Here is a 21320-nt window from a genome sequence, read left to right on the forward strand (position 1 = left end):
TTTTTGGTGCGGGAAAGGATATGAAGTCCCCCGCTCTGTACTATAGGGTCAGTTGTTGAACGGTCTGCAACAACTCTGTCTCTGCAAAACTGATCAACTACCCTTCATTTTAGATACAATGGGGGCTATTATATATGCTGTGCCCTAACTGGTCTGTTCTTCTGGATAGCAAATCTTGCATAGGTATTTGTTATGGATATCCTGAAAACAATACTGATTGGGAACTACTGCTCTATAATATATAATAAAAACAAATATCCAGTTTATTACATTCAGGGGGTTTTAAAGTGCCCTTACTCATATTTGGCAGAAAATAAGAGTGACCTAAACTGAGCCTGGGAGTTGCTTGATTTGAGACCTAAAATCTCATCTGCTCTTGGGAATGGGGGGGGGGGGGGTTGCTTGAAGTAGCTATGTACACCTTGTAGTGAAAAGGTGCAGTCTCTTACCTGATCAATGTTCCCTCTAAGGATTGAGCTGCTGGTTTCATTACTCTGTGAGCACTACTTTCTTTGATGCAGAAGGCCTATCAATTTTATTCTCTCAGCAATCTAGACCTTAGAGGGATCATTGGTAGCAGCATGCACACAAATTTTCTCATATACTAACACACTTCACCCTTATGCTCTCTCACATATATATGTGTGCATTCTCACAAACACACACTCATTCCTTTCATTCACTCCCTAGACTCTCACATACATGCACACTCGGTTCTCCCGCCCTTCAAGACACACACTTATCTCAGTAACTGCAAACCCTCCACTGGCAAACACTGAAAAGTAGTACAAACCCCTGCAAAAAAAAAAGACACCAAGAACCTTGGCATAGTACTATCTCAGGACTCAAACAGCAGCAACTTTATCTATGACACGGCAGCAATGCAAATATACCATGCCCTGGAACACTAATACACCATCTACTGAAGTTAACAGAATATGCCCTACTGCTACAAAGCTGTACAGAAAAACTACATGGCAGCAGAAATACAGCTACACATGCAGAACACAGACAGACCCTTACCGAATAAAGGACTACAAATTAGAAACAGAAACATGCAGACAAAAATAAAATGGAAAGCCTGAGGAAACCAGACTTTGAACAGTGGAATACTAAAGAGAGAACAAAATTACAAATATGTAATGCACATTCCCAAAGAGATGCCAATCACTAAAAATTCAAATTTATTTATTTTTATCTTGTCTGATCTTATTTTTCTAATCAGTTGGTTCCAGGCTTTTTTTTCCCTCCCATTCCCTTTCTCTCTTTTACCAATTTCTTTTAGAGGGTCTTTTTTTCCCCCTGTTTCTTTTCTCTCTACCTGTAGCCTTTCCTTCTCTCAAACACACATTCAGGCTCTCATTCTCACATGCTGTCTCTCATACATATCCACATGCTCTCACTTTCACATTCTGTGTCTCTCACACACGCAGGTTCTCACATGCTCTCTCTCACAAGCACATGCTCACACACGGCTCGCACATGCTGTCTCTGTCTCATACATACACTCTGGCTCTCTAACATGCTGTCTCACGCACACAGTCTCTCAATTCTCTCTACAGGGCCTCAGCCTTCCTCTCCCCTCTGGGCCTCCTCTTCTTGGGCTGCGTGAGATGGGATCCACGGTGGCCCTGCCACAGACACTGCTCCTTTTCTTCATGTTGGCTGATGCACCTCCTCCTTCCTGCCCACGCGGCTCCTGCAACTTTTTTACTTCCAGGCTGCACAGGCAAGAAGAAAGAGGAGCACCCGGAGTTTTGGGATCTCTTCGTCGTGCCGTGGTGGGATGGGCTCCACCATGGCCCTGCCAGTCTCCTCACTTCGGGACATAGTGGTATGGGTTCCACTATGGCCCCGCCAATCTTCCTGTGCAGGGGTTAAAAAGCTATGTGCGGCCACGCATGTGCTCTGCTTTGAGGGAACAGTAATCTTGATCAGGTTGGAGGGAAAACCATGGGCTGGAATAGAGGTTCCCAACCTTTCAGCCTGGTGTGCTCTTCCCCCCCCCCCCCCCCCCCCCCCCTTTGCAGATAAGTCTGGATGCTGTTTCTCAGTGCAGGTACTTTAACCCTCAGTGGCAGGGAGTAGCAATTTTCCAAAGGGCCTTTTTACGTGAGTAAACAGGTGTTTAACCCACACACAAAATTTATAACATACCCTCCCTGATAATTGACCCCCCTTCAGCAATTCTTACACACACACAAATGATAATCAAATAATTTATATTTTAGAAAAAGCAAAACAATAGCTTGCTTTACAATGGGAAGAAGGCTAATAAGATCTGCATGTCTGTGTGTACGCCCTAAATAACTTGTGTGTTTATTGTTGCATCCAAACCTGACTGTTGTCTTGTCCTCTCCTCCTTGATCCTTGGCAGTCATCTCTCCCTTTTTCCCTTCTGGCCCATGGTGACCTCTAACTCGCTCTTTCTCTCCAGCATGATTCCCAGGGGTCCTCTCCTTCTGTCCACTAATTTATTTATTTATTTAAAAGTATTTCTATCCCACTCCTCCCAGGTTCGGGGCAGGTTACAATGTAACATACATAATATCACGTAAAATAAACATAGAATAAATAATAAAACACAAAACATTCTTAAAATGATATAAAACACATATATAACTTGAAAACATATAAAATAAACAAGAGATGAACTAAAAATTAAGACTAATTCACGTGTCAAGTTTTGCATAGATTAAGAAAGGCTTGAATAAAGAGTTTGATGGCTTTCTTGAACAGATTTTTATCTGGAATTAAATGAATTTTTGATGGAATTGAGTTCCAAAGTATGAGTCTGGCTATTGAGAATGCACGCTCTCTGGTGGAAACTAGTTTGGTAGTTTTTGGCGATGGCACTTGAAGTAGGAGTGGGTTTTTTTGGAGTGGAGATTCCTGCATGGGGTGTAAATGTGAAGTAAAGCAGAAAGCCAAGAGATATTATTACTGTAAATAATAGTGTGAAGGATCATTAGAGTTTTATATTGCACACGCCACTTAACAGGAAGCCAGTGAAGTTTATGAAGGACTGGAGAAATGCAATAGGCTGCCATCCACTCACTTGCCTTAACCATGTTCATCATGGATTCCTGTCTCCCTCTTTATCCTCCTTTACTTTCTTCATTCTTGTCTTTTCTTCTCCCCTCTCTTCCCCCTCATGCTATCAACCCCAGATCTATGTCCTCCTTTCTTTCTATGAACCATTCTGCTCACTTTCCTGCTGCAGTTCTCCTCTCGTCTCTCTCTGTCAGGCCAGTGGCAGAGCATGTGGCCGTAGTGGGAAATGTTTCTCATCACTGATAACCCAGCTTTCCTCCAGTGTGCAGCAGAGGCTGAAAAAGCTCTGACAGCCACAATCAGCCCCTCTCTTCCCCGCATCCTCATGAAGTACAGCAGTGGGGTTTACAATTGTTACCTCTCTTCCCCACCTCCGTTGAAAAAGTGGCACTGCAGTTTGAGGCTTCTAATTGATGTGAGCGGCCACTCTCTGTTCCTCCTCCTCCTCCTCTTCCGGGCTTACAGCAATGTGGGGGTGACGTTTTCAGGGCCATAATACGCTCCACTCTCATTCTTCTGGCCTGTGGCAGCAACTCAACCAATCACAGGTAGTAGTAATAGCAGCCCACTCATTTTATTCCTAGCTAAACTTTCTTGCATCCCTTCTGGAGGACGCCCTGTCATGGTCTCCAGACCCAGGGTGGTTGGGAACCTACTGGGCCAGAAGTAGTGAAACTCTCCTGGAAGGAGACGGGGGAAACTAGGTAAGTTCAGTCATATTTTGTAGTTGCCCTATGTTTACCCCTCCCCAAGCCAGTCAACCAAGCAGAGAGTGGGGTGATACTTTGTAACTTTACATCTTTCAGGACATGTCTGCAGTCTTGCACATGGACGGCTCATGGTCTGCATTTTGCTGGAATCTGGTATCTTCAACACTTCTTTAACTTTTTCTTGTCCATTTCCCTCTAATATACATACATGCTTCTCCCACTTCCTTACGCTGTAAATTTTCTGCAACTTTAAAGGAACATTATTGCAGTGATATGTGTGCATAGCAAATACTTCCTACTAGGAGTGGGCAGAACTGAATGACCTGTTCTATGCATCTGGGGGTATTAGCCACAATCTTCCCACTTCTGTTTAATTGAATGAAAATCTCAGAAAAGGGGGGCATCAAGTACTATCATGTCGATAAGCAGGGCTGAATCACCCATTACATGTGGGTGGCATTGGGCGGCATCAAATGGACTTCTCTCTCTCTTAGCTAGTAAAGCTTTTGTTCTACTGAGCATTTGTGGGAATTCCTGCTCAGGCATTGCCTCATGAGCCCTTCAGTCTTTTTTTTTTTTTTGTCCAAGCACCAGCACAGATATGAACCTATCTCTGTCTCTTTTTTTTTTGTTTTGTTTTGTTTCTGTGATTTTTGTTTAAAGTTGCCTCCCTGTCTCAGCAGCCCCCAAACAACTCTTCAATGCTACCAGAAAAAATAATAGTAACATTTTTACTTCACCATGTCCAGTAAGAAGAAACCCACAGTTAGTGGGTCAAGGACGTCCAGGTCAACTGTTACAATTGTAGACTGGCTCTGGAAATTGGAAGAACTGCATAAGAAGCCACAGTAGGTCCTTCTCCCGGAGCACAGCCTCTTCTGCCTCCCTGAGAACTGAGTTGAGCAGGAGCTCCTGAAAAGTATCCCCTTTGTTGGCAGAACAGGCCGAATCCTCTGGGTCAAGTAAGCAAAAGTATGTCTTGAAGAGGCACCACTTTGAAGTGCATCTGTCTTCAATACCTTTACCATCAGGATATGTTACCTCATCATTGATACACAGTGCTGCAGAGCTTCCAAATGTAGCTATATGCTGGCCTACACAGAATTTTGATAAGAGCAGAGGGGGATACAGTACACCTACCCTCACCAATTACCAGAGCCCTTATACCAACAAGATTATTGGAACAAGGACTACACCTGGAGACTCCAGATCCAATGTGCTTTCTGGTACCTCTTTAATCTGATTAGCCTCCCAATTCAAATCTTACAGATCCCAGAAGTTGTACAAGATTCCAGTCTGGTATTAGAAGAGGATGTTCCACTGCCCATGCCAGGACAAAAGGTCACATTAGCTCCTTTACCAAATAGCAGACTTGGTGAAGGATTTCTTTACCTCTGTAGTGGCTAAGGATAAGGATAGAACCTTTCAACCTTTTCTTTCCAGGATGTAAGATTTACTCCCACGAGAAGGAATCCCAGTATCTCTAATTTGGATGGATACTCCATGAGAACACTTGCGAGATGGTTCTAATACACATTTGTGTCTGAGTCCTGTCAATCAGAGGATGTCCACCAGGACTAGAACCCTCTGAGGTGACTAACGACCCCTCCTCAGTCACCTTCTTCATCATTGGGGTCCTGAATGAGTGTTTCCACAACTCAAGGCTTTGTAAAAAGGTCGACCAAGATACCTTCTGATCTTCCCCCACTCCACCCCATATCTTCCAGAACACTCATCTCAACCAGAGGCTCTTTCTTACTCTAGATTTCTGGACAAGCTGGGAAAAGCACTTGGCGTTAATGTGTATAAGGAGAAAGATATTTACGCAAATGTCTTTGGCCTCCTCCTAATTCTCTAAACACCAGCAGAGCCAGCAGCAATCCTAGTCCATAATATCCCAGTGGTTAAAGCAGTGGGCTGCAACCCAGGGAAACCAGGGTTCAAATCCCACTGCCACCCCTTGTGACCTTAGGCAAGTTGCTTTATGAGACCATTGCCTCAGGTACAAACTTACAGCCCGATCCAGTAAAGTCCGTGGGAGAGCGGACTAACGCCCGCTCTCCCGGCGCGCGCACCGGCCCCTCGCCGGTGCGCGCGATCCAGTATTTAAATTAGGCGACGCGGTGCAAACGAGGAAAAGGAGGTGCTAGGGACACTAGCGCGTCCCTAGCGCCTCCTTTTGGCCTGGAGCGGCGGCTGTCAGCGGGTTTGACAGCCGACGCTCAATTTTGCCGGCGTCGGTTCTCGAGCCCGCTGACAGCCACGGGCTCGGAAACCGGACGCCGGCAAAATTGAGCGTCCGGTTTTCGGCCCGACAGCCGCGGGCCGAATTCAAAATTTTTTTATTTTTTTTTTTACTTTTGGGGACCTCCGACTTAATATCGCTATGATATTAAGTCGGAGGGTGCACAGAAAAGCAGTTTTTACTGCTTTTCTGTGCACTTCCCTGGCGCCGGAAGAAATTAGCGCCGACCTTTGGGCGGCGCTAATTTCTTAGAGTAAAATGTGCGGCTTGGCTGCACATTTTACTTACTGGATCGCTCGGGAATACCTAATAGGGCCATCAACATGCATTTGCATGTTGAGGGTGCTATTAGGTGCCGCGGGTGGGCCGCGTGTTTTCCTCCCCTTACTGAATAAGGGGTAAGGGAAAACACGCGTCCAAAGCAGGGTAACAGTGCGCTCCGACGGAGCACACTTTACTGGATCGACCTGTTAGATTGTGAGCCCACTGGAAACAGGGAAATACCTACAGTACCTGAATGTAATACACTTTAAAGTGCCTGAAAAGCAGAATATAAATCAAATAATTAATTCTGCAAGAATTGCAAACCAGAGTGTGGGGAAACTCTTATTTCTTGTGCCCCAATAGCAAGGAAACTAGACCTCAAGTATAGTGTACAAAAATCCCCAGACTTCGGAATAGTGCAGTTACCCCACCAATAGCTGTAGTAGAATCAATTCTTAAAAGAACAAAGAAAACAAGAATATACTCTTATTCTCCACCAGGGAAGGATCCCAGGCTACTGGACAATTTTTCAAAGCTCTAATCTTAAAGCATGAATTTCCGCTCACCAATTCTGCTTGGTTCAATACTTACACGATTGTATAGAGAAATTAAAACCCCTGCTTCTGCCCAGCAAAGGCAGACTCTTATATCCTCAACTACTCTTAGACACTGAAGAGTGTACACCCCTTCTTATTTGATCCAGCTATGAAGCATTTGATACCACAGCACTCACCACCTTAGTATCCATTGGAGTGTGCTGCATGACTTGGTTGCGTTCAAGTAGTCTAGACCAGTTATTCTCAACCGGTATGTCATGACACACCAATAGCCAAGCACCAGCTGGTGTGTCATGGCTCCCGGTGTCCCACAGTCCCAGTTATACTTCCCTTTACCTTTTTCCTGCCCCCGTGGGCCAATTGGAAGCCTCCTCCCTTCTTTCTGCCAGTGGGAGTAGGAAGAAGGGAGGAAGCCTCTGATTGGCCGGTTGGGCAGGAAGAGGCAGGGGGGGGGGGGGCATCTCATAGCCCGGGGTGGGGTGGTTTGAGGGGTGCTGGGAGGAGTAGCAGTGTCCAGGCCTGTGGTGGTGAAGAAGCTGACCCCGTCGAAGTAAGGCCGCCACAGGCTGGAAGTGCTGAAATGAAACACAGCGGTGAGCCACAAAGAGAAGAGGCCAGCCGTGCCAGGATTTCCCACTTCCAAAGTGGCAGGGAACCGTGATAGAGTAGGGATTCCCCAAAGTGGCAGTGAGTTGCAAGCATGAAGAGGCCAGTTGCTCCCCCCCCCCCCCCCCCCCCCCGCGGCAAGAATGAGCGCGGCAGAGCCGTGATTAAACTAAAAGTGGCACTCAGCCGTGCTGGTTACAGATAAAGCAATTGGAGCTCCCAGCAGCCATACAAGCAGGCAGGAGCCTAGGGATATCCTGGCAGCCAGAAGAAAGGCCTGAGTGTTGTGGCATATTTTTCTAAAATAAATGTTTGTTGCTTCGGTGCGGCTGAGAAGGCAGCGGCAGCACTGGGAAATCTGCCACTGCAAAATTAAAGGGGCTCTAAGCAAAGTGTGTGTGAGAGAAGAGAGGGACTGCTCAGGGAGGTGACTGGGGTGTGTGTGAGAGAAGAGAGGGACTGCTCAGGGAGGTGACTGGGGTGTGTGTGAGAAGAGAGGGGACTGCTCAGGGAGGTGACTGGGGGGGGTGTGTGAGAAGAGAGGGGACTGCCCAGGGAGGTGACTGGGGGGGTGTGAGAAGAGAGGGGACTGCTCAGGGAGGTGACTGGGGGGGGGGGTGTGAGAAGAGAGGGACTGCTCAGGGAGGTGACTGGGGGGTGTGTGAGTGACTTGTGGACCGTGAGGACAGAGCTTCAGCGGCCGCTGCTGCTACTGGTGTGTGCTTTCAAGGGAAAAGAGTAGGAGAGTTGCTGGAGAGGGTAAGTAAAGGTGGCATTTTAAGTTTATTTTTCTTGATTGACTGCCATTTTAATTATTGGGTATTATGCGATGTCTGCTGTTTTGAAATATTTTATTGATATTTGGACAATTTTTAATAATTTGAGTTTTTAATTGCTGGACGTTATTCTGTCATCAGCTGTTTTCTAACATTTATTAGTATAGTTTTACAATTATTTCTGTGGGGGGATCTATAGCAGCTTGGCTTGTTCTGTTTTCCTAATAGGAAGTGTTTTAGTGTTTAGGGCCTGGTTTAATATTTGTAGTGTTTACTGTTTGAGTGTGTTCCATAATACAGGTATAACTTTGTGTGGATTAGTTTGCACCTAATACAGAGTGGCTTTTTTTGGTTTTCCATTCCAGTTTCTGTCTCCATATTTATAATTTGCGGACTTTCTATACTTGGTGAAGGTCAGTTCTGAGTGTGTGACAGAGGTAAGATATTTTACTAGCATGTAGGTATTTGTATCAATCTTATTTGTTGTGTTTTCTCAATAGGACATGTATTAGTGGTAAATTATTGCCTTTTCATAAGGAGGGCTATTGTGCCTGGTAGTAAAGGGAGTTTTTTGTTTTTTTTTTTAATTTATATTTTATTGTGGGAGTTTGTTTTGCTTTTACTGAGGTGTCATCAGAACCAGAATATCTTTTTTGTATGGTGAGTTGTATGGGTAATGTTCTAGTTCTGCTCTGTATCCATTGTTGGGGGTCAAGGAGGTTCCTGTGAATGCAGAATGTATGTTTACATTTAGCCCTGTGACTGTCACATGTTCAGTGTGTCACGCATGTGAGAACCTTCTGTCAGGTGTGTCCCAGCCGAAAAAAGGTTGAGAACCAGTTGTCTAGACAGTGATGTCCACAAGTTGGCGAATGACCTATGCCTAGGTGATCACCTTTTTGGAGAAGGGCTTAGAGAAACATTTACTCAGATAAAAGAACCACATGTAACAGTCCAGCCCCCCTCCACGGGACAGAAACGGTCTTCTGCAAGGCCCACTTATTACATTTTAAAAAAAACCATATTAGAGACACCTCTTCCAGTATTGTTGGAATTACTGGATGTCATCTCTACTTCTGCAACAGCAACAACTGACTCACGCTTGACGATGTAACCATCAACCAAAGCCTGGACCAAATTTCTCACCACCTTTCAGACCCAGTAACCATTCTTTCCAGTAGGGGGGAGAAATTTTTTTTTAATTTATTTAAAAACTCTTCTATACCGTCATTAAGTTAATTCACCATCACAATGGTTTACAGAAAGGCACAATAAGGAAAAACTATAATTGGTATAGATTACAAATTATACATGTGCCAACAAAGAACGGTAACATATATTTTAATAAGAAAAGACTATGTGTTAATTAAGGCTTATATGTCGGTTGAAAAACTGTCAAGTGGTTCAAATCTAGCGTTAATATGCAATTGGAGATATTAGAGGAAAAAAACTGAATACTTGGTGCGTCCTTATCTTTCAACTGTTTTCCTCCTTCTCTTTGTCTTTATAAAAAGCTTGTTTAAAAAGCCAGGTTTTCAGACTAGTTTTAAATAGTTTCAAATTTCTCTGCAGCCTTATTTCGAGTGGTATGGAGTTCCATAGAACAGGTCCAGCCAATGACAGTGCTCTCTCCCTTACCTGAATGAGGTGTGCTGATTTAACAGAAGGAATAGTTAGTACTTTATTAGCAGATCTAAGGTTTCTGTGTGGTACATGTACGTGCAGTGCTGTGTTTAGCCAGTTGGCCTTTTCATCATGGATTAGTTTATGAATTATACACAGTGCTTTGTATTGTATTCTTTGTTCAATTGGAAGGCAGTGTAGTTCAGCAAGTGTACCTGTGATGTGGTCTCTTTTTTTTCTTTTTGCCTGTCAAAATTCTAGCAGCGGAATTTTGCAATATTTGGAGTGGTCTAATAGTAACTTGAGGTAGTCCTAATAGCAGAGAGTTACAATAGTCTGTGCTCGCGAATATCATTGCCTGTAGGACTGTGTGAAAATTATTCAGTGTTAGCAGGGGTTTCAGTCTTCTAAGGACCATTAGTTTGGCGTAACCTCCTTTTTAATTTCTGTGAAATGTGTTTCATGTTAAGTTCGGGGTCAATTATTACCCCTAGATTCCGTACTTTTATTGCTAACTCTAAGGTTTGATTATTTTTGATTGCGATTGTAGGTTGTGTAGGGTGTATACTTTTTCGTTTTAGGTGTAAGAATTCGGTTTTATCTATGTTTGTTACCAGTTCCATTTGGTTTAGGAGGAGTTTGATTATTTCAAGATACATATTAGCTAGCACTACCTGAAGTGGTGCAAGATCATGAAGGATCACTTGGCCCTCAAGGTTGTGGAGTCTGGCTACTGCTTGCATTTTTCTCTGCTTCCCATGCTTTACTGCTTAGCCTTCAATCCAAAGCTGTTTCATTTGATGCAACTGTACCTGGAGGTGGAGTTGTTCCTCGAACAGCAGGCAATAGAATCAGTTCCTCTTCATCGCCATGCTACTTCCTTATCTGGGGGACTGAGACCTGTCTTAGATAAAAGAAACCTGAACAAACACATACTCCAGGATGAATTCCCTCCACACAATCATGCCATTCATCTAGAGAGGGGAGTGGATATGCACTTTGGATCCAAAGGATGCTGACGCTCACATTTTTATCCATCCCTTCCACTGGCATTACCTACGCTTTATGGTAGGCTTTTCTCACTACCAATACAGAGTTTGGCCTCTCAGCAGCACCAAAGGACTTCACTAAGTGCCCGTTGTAGTAGCACTGCATCTGCAAAGACAGGGCATTTGAGTCTTTTTCCTTACTAGCAACTACTGGTTGTAACGGCAAACTCCAAGGAAGGTGTGCTAACTTCCCTGCAAAAAAATACAATTGCTACAATTTCCCTCCTGGAAAATGAAATTCATTGAATTGTGGATAGATTCTCAGCAGGAGAGAACTTTCCTTCTCTCAGATTGGGCGAATACTCTCAATTCCCTGGTATTCAAATCGTTAAATATGGATCAGTCAACAGCCAGAGAATATCTAGTTGTTCTGGGCCACATGGTGGCTGCTTTCACGTAGTTCCACTAACCCATCTTCACATACAACTCCTACAGCGGGGTCTCCGCTACCAAATGGACCAGCTAATTCAAACCTGGTGACAAAAGTGAGCATTTCACAAGAAATGAAACAAGATCTACACTGGTGGCTAGATTCCTACACCCTTCATGAGGGATCGCCTTTCCTTCTACTTTCTCACCAAGTTACATTGGCGATGGCTGCCTCCATAAAAGGTTGAGGGGCCTTCACTCGCTTCCTCTGGGGAAGAGCAATTTCTTTCAGACAACCAAGTTGCCATGTTCTAGGTGAACAAGCAATGAGGCATAGGTTCATGGACTCTGTGTCAAGAAGCGATAAAGATATGAGAATGGCAGGCAAACATCAAGCTGTTTGGCAAGTGACCTATTTTTCAGGGATCTCCAATACGTTAGCAGATCACCTCAGCTGAGTTTTTTTTTTTTTTTTTCTTTCAACCACACGAATGGTCTCTGCAGCAATCAGTAGCCGACAGACTATTCAGTCAATGGGGATTTTCAGCAATCAGCCTATTTGCTTCAGAGCAAAACAGAACATTAGAAAAAAAATGTTTCCATTCTTCCAAGCAAGCTTAGATCAACTCAGGATACTTTTCTTCTCAATTGAAAAAGCATCATCAGATCTGTATTTGACCAATTCCACTGATAGCTAGAATGGAGCAAAAAGTGCTCAAGGACTGACCCTGTCTCATCATAGCTTCAGCATGGCTCAGACAAGTTTGGTTCGCATATCTAGTACAGCTATCCAGCAGTCCTCCAATCTCTCTATGGTTGGATCCATTCTTGTTAACTCAAGAGGAAAAATTTCAACCAAATCTTCCCTCCCACAATTCAATGGCTTGGTTATTGAGTGCTCAGTAATTGCTGAATTGTCCTTTAGCCTAGGAGGCAGAAGTCATAATTACTACCAGGAAACCATCAACAAGGAGAACCTTGTTCTATTGATTTAAAATGGAAATTTTCCACATGGTATCAACAAAGTTCCTTGAATCTGTTCATATTCAAACACAAATATTTACTGACCTATTTCCTCTCTCTTTCTGCTTTAGGACTTAGCATCTCATCAGCAAGAGTTCATCTCAGTTCCATAGCGGTTTACCATGCATAAGTCGAAGGTAAGCCAGTCTCCAGTCATCCTTTAGTTGGAAAGTTCATGAAAGGCTTAGGGCATATGAAACCTTGTTGTGAAACCAGCTGTTCCATGGGACCTAAACCTAGTTCTGGAATAACTGATGAAACCGCCATTTGAACTGTTGGTCTGCTTCTCTCAAGTTTCTAACTAGAAAGTAACGTTCCTTGTCGCAGTAACATCAGCCAGAAGATTTGGCGAACTTCAGGCTTTAGTTCATTATTCATCTTATATCCAATTCTTCCACAACAGGATGGTGCACTCCAAGTCTCTACCAAAAGTAGTATCAACTTTCCATATTAATCAGGCTGTCTAGTTTCCTACGTTCTGCCAGAGGCCTTAAACTGTAAAAGAGCCTTGGCTTACTACAAAAGTACTCTGCCATGTTGTCAAGTTTCGCAACTATTTGTCTCTTATGATCCTAACAGAATGGGCATACCAGTGGCCAAATACACATTGTCCAACTGGCTAGCAAGATCGTATTGTGCACTGCTAAACATTAGCAAATCTATTGATTACAGACCCCATCAAATTAGAGCCATTGCTACATTAGGGGCTCATCTGTGAGCCATACCACTTAGACATCTGCAAAGCTGCAACATGGTCATCTGAAAACATCTTTACATCCATTACTGTCTAGACAATCTCTTCAAGAGAGACAGTAAATTCAGACAAGTAGTTTTGCATAGCCTGTTCATCTATGGTCTTTTCAGTGGTAGGATCCAGGTTGCTTACTCTACTGCAGCCCTCAGCTTGGGACTCCCCACATGTAATGGCTAATTCAGCCCTGGATGGAAAAAAAAAGTTTGCTTTTTGAAAACCATAATTTCCATAGATAGCAGGAAGAATTAGCCATACTAAATACCTGCCTGCCTCCCTGGAGAGTCGACCACTTAGCTAGAATTAGCTCTCAAATTGACTGAGTGGGTTCACGATGCAAAGCCTGAGCAGGAATTCCCGTACATGCTCAGTGGATCGGAACTTATAATAGCTAAGAAACTGCTGTTTGGTGCCATTGTATGATATCGTCAACATGTAATAGCTAATTCTTATTGCTATCTACAGAAAACACCATTTATGGTAAGCAAACTTGCTGTATTTTCACATTCCTTGGTAATCACCTATTATGTGACCATGATTTTCTTAGTAAGATACTACAATGATTAGACATTTTTCTTCTGCTGCTAGTGATAATCCAGCTTTTCCAGGTGGTCTCCGATCCAGCATCTGACCAGGCCTGATCTTTTTTAGCTTCAGACTCACTCAGGATCGTGATTTAGAAGTACCTGAACTTTATATAGATGCTAGAGTACTGTTTCTGACTGATGAAGGGTTAGTCATGGTGACCAAGAATCAACTTTCCTACAATAACACCATCAGCAAAGCCCTACGTTTCTCATGAGAGCGAGTAATGAATGTACACATTTTTTTTTCTCATTTCTGCAATTGTGCTTGCAGTGTAGAGACATCAGTATTTGTTCTAGGTGTGGTAGGGGAAATGAAAATGTATATTTATGTGATGACACAGATTGGACTTTGAACTAACAGCCTGTATACAAAACAGCAAATGACTGTCAAAGCTGGAAATGAGCTGTTCAGGCCAGGTTGAAGTCCTCCTTTTCAACAACTTCTTATTATGTACCAGAGTTTGACAACTGGAGCATGCACACAATTTGAGGCCAGGATGGCCAGCTCTGGTCTTCAACAGTTGCATCCAGAACTGGTTTCCAAGATTAACAAAATAGACAAGGAGCTTTAGTTTTAGTAAAACTTAACTCATGAATATTTGATAGTACTCCCTAAAAGTAGGCCTGCCCGCAGCTATCAGATCTGGCATTTTTTTTTTTATTCCCTAGCTTTTTATTCCATAGATTTGAAAGATGGTGCCCTCAGAAATATTGAATGTAGTCCTTTCAAATAATTTAATTTTTTCTGAATAAACAAACTTTTCACCGCTATCTATTGATGAAAAAGTGTGTTAAAGCTATTTAGAATTTTAAGTGAAAAATACTCCTGAATTGAGACTTCAGAGGGATTGCTGCATATGACCAAAGGCTGTTTTACCTGACAAACCTGGAATTCATCTTTGTCAGACTAAATAACTCCTTCATTGCTCAGATAGCTGACTGCATTTTATTGGTATGACAGTACAGCATCTTGACCTCTGTGCATAATGGAGCTCGTTCATAGCATCGCAAGTACCCAGGCAAAAGTACCCTCCTGGAGGAATCTGGTGACAAGTATTACATGTTTTGTTTCCTTTTTTTGTTTATGAAGCTGAGCCTCTTTATTAGACATGCCATTGGCAATACTGAGGAAAAGGTAGTTTCAGAGTCTTTATTTGTACAGTACACAAGGTGGGCAGAAGTGTGGTGAACAGATGGTGTTTTCAGTATTTCTTTATAGCATACACAATTTACAAATGAAGCTGCAGTAAGGTTGGAAATATACTTGAATGAAATATTTGCAACTAATACACTGAGGAGAATGCACACAAAAGGAGAATAATTTATTTATTTATTTGTACAATTTTTATATACCATTGCACAGAAACAAGTTCTATCTCTACAGTTTACATTAATCACATTTTAAGAATATGATAAAGAAAAATAACAATATTTCATAAAAACAAAACTATTTAAAATAGAGCTAAAATTAATATTAAAAAGATAAGAACAGACTAAGAGCAGAAAATAAAATCATAAAAAAGGCTTGGATTATACTTCAGTGACCATTTCAAAAGTTTGTTTAAAAAGCCATGTTTTAAGATCTTTCCTAAACCTCTTCAAATTATCCTGCAGCCGTAACTCTTGAGGCAGTTTGTTCCAAAGGATTGGTCCAGCTATAGAAATTGCACATGCTCTGACTTCACTTAAATGTGCAGACCTTATTGTTGGAACTGTCAAGAGGGCTTTATTGGAAGACCTTAAATTACGTTGAGGAACATGAAGCTTTATAGTAGAATTTAACCAAGCAGACATATCACTATATAATATTTTGTGAATAATACATAAGGTTTTATAAGTTATTCTACTTTCTACTGGCAACCAGTGTAAGTCCTTCAAAACTGGCGTAATATGGTCCATTTTCCTAGTATTTGAAAGAATGCGAGCTGCAGTATTTTGAAGGACCTGTAAGGGGCAGAGTGTCGCTTTCGGAAGTCCTAACATAGTGGAGTTGCAATAGTCAAGTCCGGTTAATGGCAAGGCTTGAAGTATTCTAAAGTTTTTCCTCGAGAAATGGTTTCAACCGTTTTAGCATCATCAATTTGCTATACCCCTCTTTCACTTTCTTAGAGATATGAGCATCGCAAAAAAGATATAGTTGCGATGGAGAAGGTACAGAGAAGGGCAACCAAAATGATAAAGGGGATGGAAAAGCTCCCCTATGAGGAAAGGCTGAAGAGGTTAGGGCTGTTCAGCTTGGAGAAGAGATGGCTGAGGGGGGATATGACAGAGGTCTTGAACGAGTAGATGTGACTCGGTTATTTACACTTTCGAATAATAGAAGGACTAGGGGGCATTCCATGAAGTTAGCAAGTAACACATTTAAGACTAATCGGAGAAAATTCTTTTTCACTCAATGCACAATAAAGCTCTGGAATTTGTTGCCAGAGAAGGTGGTTAGTGCAGTTAGTGTAGCTGGGTTCAAAAAAGGTTTGGATAAGTTCTTGGAGGAGAAGTCCATTAATGGCTATTAATTATACTTAAGGAATAGCCACTGCTATTAATTGCATCAGTAGCATGGGTTCTTCTTAGTGTTTGGGTAATTGCCAGGTTCTTGTGGCCTGGTTTTTGGCCTCTGTTGGAAACAGGATGCTGGGCTAGATGGACCCTTGGTCTGACCCAGCATGGCAATTATGTTCTTATGTTCTTAAAATTTAATTCAAAATCTATGATTAATCCCAGATTCCTAGTTGTGTCTACTAATTTGTAACTGGTTACATCATTAAGCGTCACAGCTTTCTTTTCTGAGTTCATGTTTTTTTGGTTTAAAACCATAAAAACAGACTTTTCTAAGTTTAAAATCAGTTTCATTTGAGTTAGAAGTTGCTTAATAATATTCAGATACATGTCTACTAATTTAAAGGTAGAGAATAATGCTTGTATGATGCTGGTGCAGGAGTCTCTGAATTCAGTACATGGACATAATGTGCCATCAAGGGCAACAAAACAGTTTCTGAAGATTGCTTGCTAGATGACAATACACTCAAAGAGAAACTATAGATTTATTTTGATATTGACCACTGTAAAAGGCAAAATTTAGTTCTCTGCAGTGCTTGGTCACAACTTGCCAACTTTCTACTACTTTCTCTTCCCGTCCTCTGGATATTTTTACATAGTGGAGCTTCTTATGCACTGCTTTCTGAGAACATGGCTATGTTTTCTCTTTAAACGTGGCTATTTTTTTTTTTGTCTCGCTGCAGGATAATGTGGAAAGGGTAGACGTGCCTCGTTTGTCATTAGAGGAGTTCATCGAGAGGTTTGAGAAGCCTTACAAACCAGTTGTCCTGTTGAATGCCCAGATGGGCTGGTCTGCTCAAGAGAAATGGACTCTAGAGCGCTTGAAACGCAAATACCGGAACCAAAAGTTCAAATGTGGCGAGGACAATGATGGCTATTCAGTGAAGATGAAAATGAAGTACTACATTGAGTACATGGAAATGACGCGAGATGACAGCCCACTCTATATCTTTGACAGCAGCTATGGGGAGCACCCGAAGAGGCGGAAACTGTTGGAGGACTATGAGGTGCCCAAGTACTTCCGCGATGACTTGTTCCAGTATGCAGGAGAGAAACGTAGGCCACCATACAGGTAAGGGTTTCTATTGTATAGTTCTGTTAAGTTGATGTGGTCTGGGGTTGGTTAAGCAAACATTTTGATTTGTAAATTTCTGCCTTTGACAGGTCTGTGGTAGTACATTTACAGAAAGAAAGTACTGTTTCTTCAGTCCTAGTTAAGCACAGTGCTTGAGTGTGGGTTTCAGAGAGAGGGAGCCTATATGAGGAGATTGTGAAGGAGTGTGTATGTGTGTGAGAGATTGGGAGCTCGTGTGTATGAAAAAGGGATTGTGTGTATGTGGGGATGCTAGCCTGTGTGAAGGGATTGTGTATGTGTGAGCCAGAGCCTGTGTGAAGGGCTGCGTTAGAGAGAGACACAGGTAGCCTGTATGAGGATGTATGTATGAGCAGGAGCGGATTGACCTATTGGGGGATCGGGCTTCCCCCGGTGGGCCGGTCTCTCCCATCACGTGATTTATTATTTTTTTACTTCCCGGCGAAAGACTAGAAGAGGGTCTGCTGGCACTGCGGCCCGAAGAGAAACCTGCGGGGTCGTGGCAGAGCCATCCTGCCACAGCCAGAAGACAACCATGTGGGGCCGGAAGAGAGGCCTGCAAGGCCGCGGCAGATCCCCCCCACCAGAGCCCAAGCAGAAGGGGTCATGAGCCGGAGCCCAAGCCAGCGGCGGCTGAAGGAAATGAAGAGAAACCCAAGTGTCGCCGCAAGAACCCGGGAGAGTGACGTCCAAGAGGGAAAAAAGAGGCCACGAGCTGCCGCCGGAACCCAAGCCAGTGGCGGTCAAAGAAAAGGAAAGGAGGCCATGGGCCAACGCGAGAGCCCAGGTTGGCGGTGGTGGAAGAATGGGATAAGGGCCGGCAGCAGTGTTAGTGGAGGCTGGCAACTGTGGCTGGGCCTTTTCTTCTTCTCGCACCTGCCCCCCTGGCCTGGAACAGGAAAATAATGTTCAGTGGGGTGTGCGGGAAGAAGAAAGAGCCATGCCGCATGAAAAAATAGCGACGGTAGCGGCGGCCCCGAGCAGTAGCGTGGGCCCGAAGCAAAACTAGAAGCAGCCAGAAATCGGCACAGGAGACAGCAGAATTAGCCTCCTGTGGCCGATGGGATTCTTCTTTCTTGGCATGCGGGGTCTAGAGGAGGAGGCTGCTGCAGCTACCTTTTGTGCTGGGAGGGGGGGGGGGCAGGAAATGAGAGAGAAAGCCACCTGTCTGTAAGTGAGAGCATGTATGTGTGATTGAGAGTGTGCATGTGTAACTGTGACTGAGAGCCTGTGTGTGAGAGCATTTGATTGAGATCATCTATGTAAAGTGTGTGAGAGAGAGCTTGTGTGTGATTGAGAGAAACTGGTGTATATAGGAGAGAAAATGGAAGTGACTGGTCAGGGAGATGACTGGAGTGTGTGTCTGTCAGAGAGAAAGTGATTTTGGGAATGAGAAGCCTGTGCATGTGGCGAGAGCTAGCATAGGAGTAAGAAACCTGGGTGTGTGTGAGACACAGCATGGGAGTGAGAAGCCTTTATATGTAAGATAGAACATGGGAGTGGGAAGCCTGAGAGAGAGACTGATCGGGAAGGTGACTGGTGTGTATGTAAGAGACTGGTCGGGAAATGATTGGCGTGTGAAAGACAGAAACTGGTATGTGTGTGTGTGAGAGAGAGATTGGTTGTGTGCCCTAAGGAAGAGGACCAGGAGTACAGAGCTTCAGCCACTACTGCTTCTGGTGTGTGCTACTGGCCTGCATGGAAGAGGAGTAGGAGAGCTGCTGGAGGGGGTTAATAAAAGTGGCTTTTTAAGTTTATTTTTCTTGATTGACTGCCATTTTAATTACTGAATATTATGTGATGTGTCTGCTGTTTTGAAATATTTTATTGGTGTTTGGAGAATTTTAAATTTTTATGAGTTTTTAATTGTTGGATATTATTCTGTTCATAGTTGTTGTGAAACATTTATTCTGCTTATTGGTATAGTTATACAATTATTTCTGTGTTGGGATCTATAGCTGCTTGGCTAGTTCTGTTTTCCTAATAGGAGGTGTATTGGTGTTTAGGGCCTGATTTAATATTTGTAGTGTTGCCTTTTCATAGGTAGGGTTGTTACTGATTGAGTGCATTCCATAATAAAAGTGTAACTGTGCGGATTAGTTTATGTGCATTACTGTAGATCCTGGGAGTATGTTAGGTCTATTCTGTGTATGTGACCGAGGTGAGGTATTTTACTGTGTCGGTCTTATTTGTTTTATTTTCTCAAGAGCACATGCATTAGTGATAAACTGCTGTCTTTTCATAAGTAGGGCTATTGAGCCTGGTAGTTGGAGTTTGTGTTGCTGTTACTGAGATGACACTAGAACCAGAATATATTTTTTGTAAGGTGAGTTGTACAGGGAACGGCATAATTCTGCTTTACATCCATAATTATTTATTTATTTATTTTTAGATTTTTATATACCGGTGTTCCTATATGAAATAAAGATCACATCGGTTTACATTGAAACAGAACATGAAAATTGCCAAAAGGCATTACATAGAACAAGGTTATGAAACTTGGAACAGTGTACATAAGTTCAAAATTTAACAACAACGTTGTAACATTGATGACCAAAAGATAAAGGAGAAAAAAAAAAAAAAAAAAGACTTAAACAATTAAGTTGACAGGTCTTATTGAGCATAAAAATTATAACGTATAAGTGAGAAAGTCTCAAGTGTCCTGCAGCAAGAGATTAGATAATTATGGGTCAGGGGGGTTCCTGTGGATGCAAACTGTACTTTTATATCTAGCCCCGTGACGATCATGGATCAGTGTGTCATACATGTGAGAACCATCTGTCAGGTGTGTCCCAACAGAAAAAAGGTTGAGAACCAGTGTGCTAGAGAACAACTAATTCATGACCATCTCAAGGTGACTAGAATTAAAAGTTCCCAGGTATGGAGAACTGGGGATTTTTCTATCCTTATTAAGTTTTAATTATTGAATATTATTTGATGTCTGCTCTTTTTGAAATATTTTATTGGTTTTATATAGGTACAAATTTTTGAAAATTTCCCTGAGTTAAATTACTGGAGGTTCTATTCATCAGCAGTTTTGAAATATATATTTTTAGTATGATTTTCCTATTGTGATGTTTTATAGTTCTTGATTTTTTTGTTTGATGTTTTATGAGGAATGATGGTATTTTCTGTTTTTCCATTGCTGCATTACATACAGTCTAACTTATTGTGATTTCCAGTTCAGTTTGTCTGTGCATTTCTGTATATATTTTATGGTCCCTTTATTCTGTATTTGGTGACTCACCAAATTGGATGTGTAATTGGGTACCTATGGGCCAGTATGGAGAAAAATCCCCCAGGCCACTATCTTCCCACAATCCGCCCCTGTGTGTGAGAGAGAGGGAGATTGTGTGGGTGTGTATGCAAGAGAGAGGGCCCTGTATGTGGGTGAGTGTGTATGTGTGCATGCAAGAGAGTGAGGGAGCCTGTATGAGGGTGTGTGTATGTGGAAAAGACACTCTTACAGTGAATGTCTAGGGGAATTCTGCTCAAAATATTTAAAATTCTGCAACTTTAATAACTTTTTTCTGTAATAATTTAAAATGTAATTACTTGACCAATATAAAGTTTGCAGAATTTTCAGTTTTTGTGTGCAGAATTCCCCCAGGAGTACAACAGAGAGGTTCCACTATTTCTTGAACCTGAACAGTCTTTCTTGATGGGAAAGGGTGAAGAGTGAAGCCCATAAAGTAGGGGATGTTTCTCATGCATTCCTTTAAATTGAATGAGTATATAGAGCTCCTGTATTTTCTTTGATTTACCTTTTGGATCCCAATATTCCCCCTGTGTGATTAGAGATGAAATGTGAATGATTGTAAGTGTATTTGCTTTGTAGGATTAAGATGATTGGAATCTATTCTTTTGATTATATGATTCTAATAAATCTGAAATGGCAAAATTAAAAATTAAAAATAAAGAGGTTCCACTATTTTCTAGCATGAAGAAGATGGACTCAGGACCAATGGGTATAGTGTACTCCTGATAGCAGTTGGAGACGGATCAGATTTCAATTTGACGTCAGCCCTAGTACATATACCACTGCAGGGAGCTCTGC

At 42.5% G+C, this 21320-nt stretch overlaps 1 protein-coding gene across 1 annotated transcript in view; it reads left to right on the forward strand.

The window, feature by feature from the left end:
• The window catches only part of JMJD6 (jumonji domain containing 6, arginine demethylase and lysine hydroxylase), a 90522-nt gene that overhangs the window by 477 nt on the left and 68725 nt on the right, over positions 1 to 21320 (forward strand). Inside the window, 1 exon segment of the mRNA XM_029600406.1 lies at positions 16854 to 17242. Coding sequence (XP_029456266.1) covers positions 16854 to 17242 — 389 coding nt within the window.

The sequence above is a fragment of the Rhinatrema bivittatum genome, chromosome 4, assembly GCF_901001135.1.
Source record: "Rhinatrema bivittatum chromosome 4, aRhiBiv1.1, whole genome shotgun sequence".
NCBI classification, from domain to species: Eukaryota; Metazoa; Chordata; class Amphibia; order Gymnophiona; family Rhinatrematidae; genus Rhinatrema; species Rhinatrema bivittatum.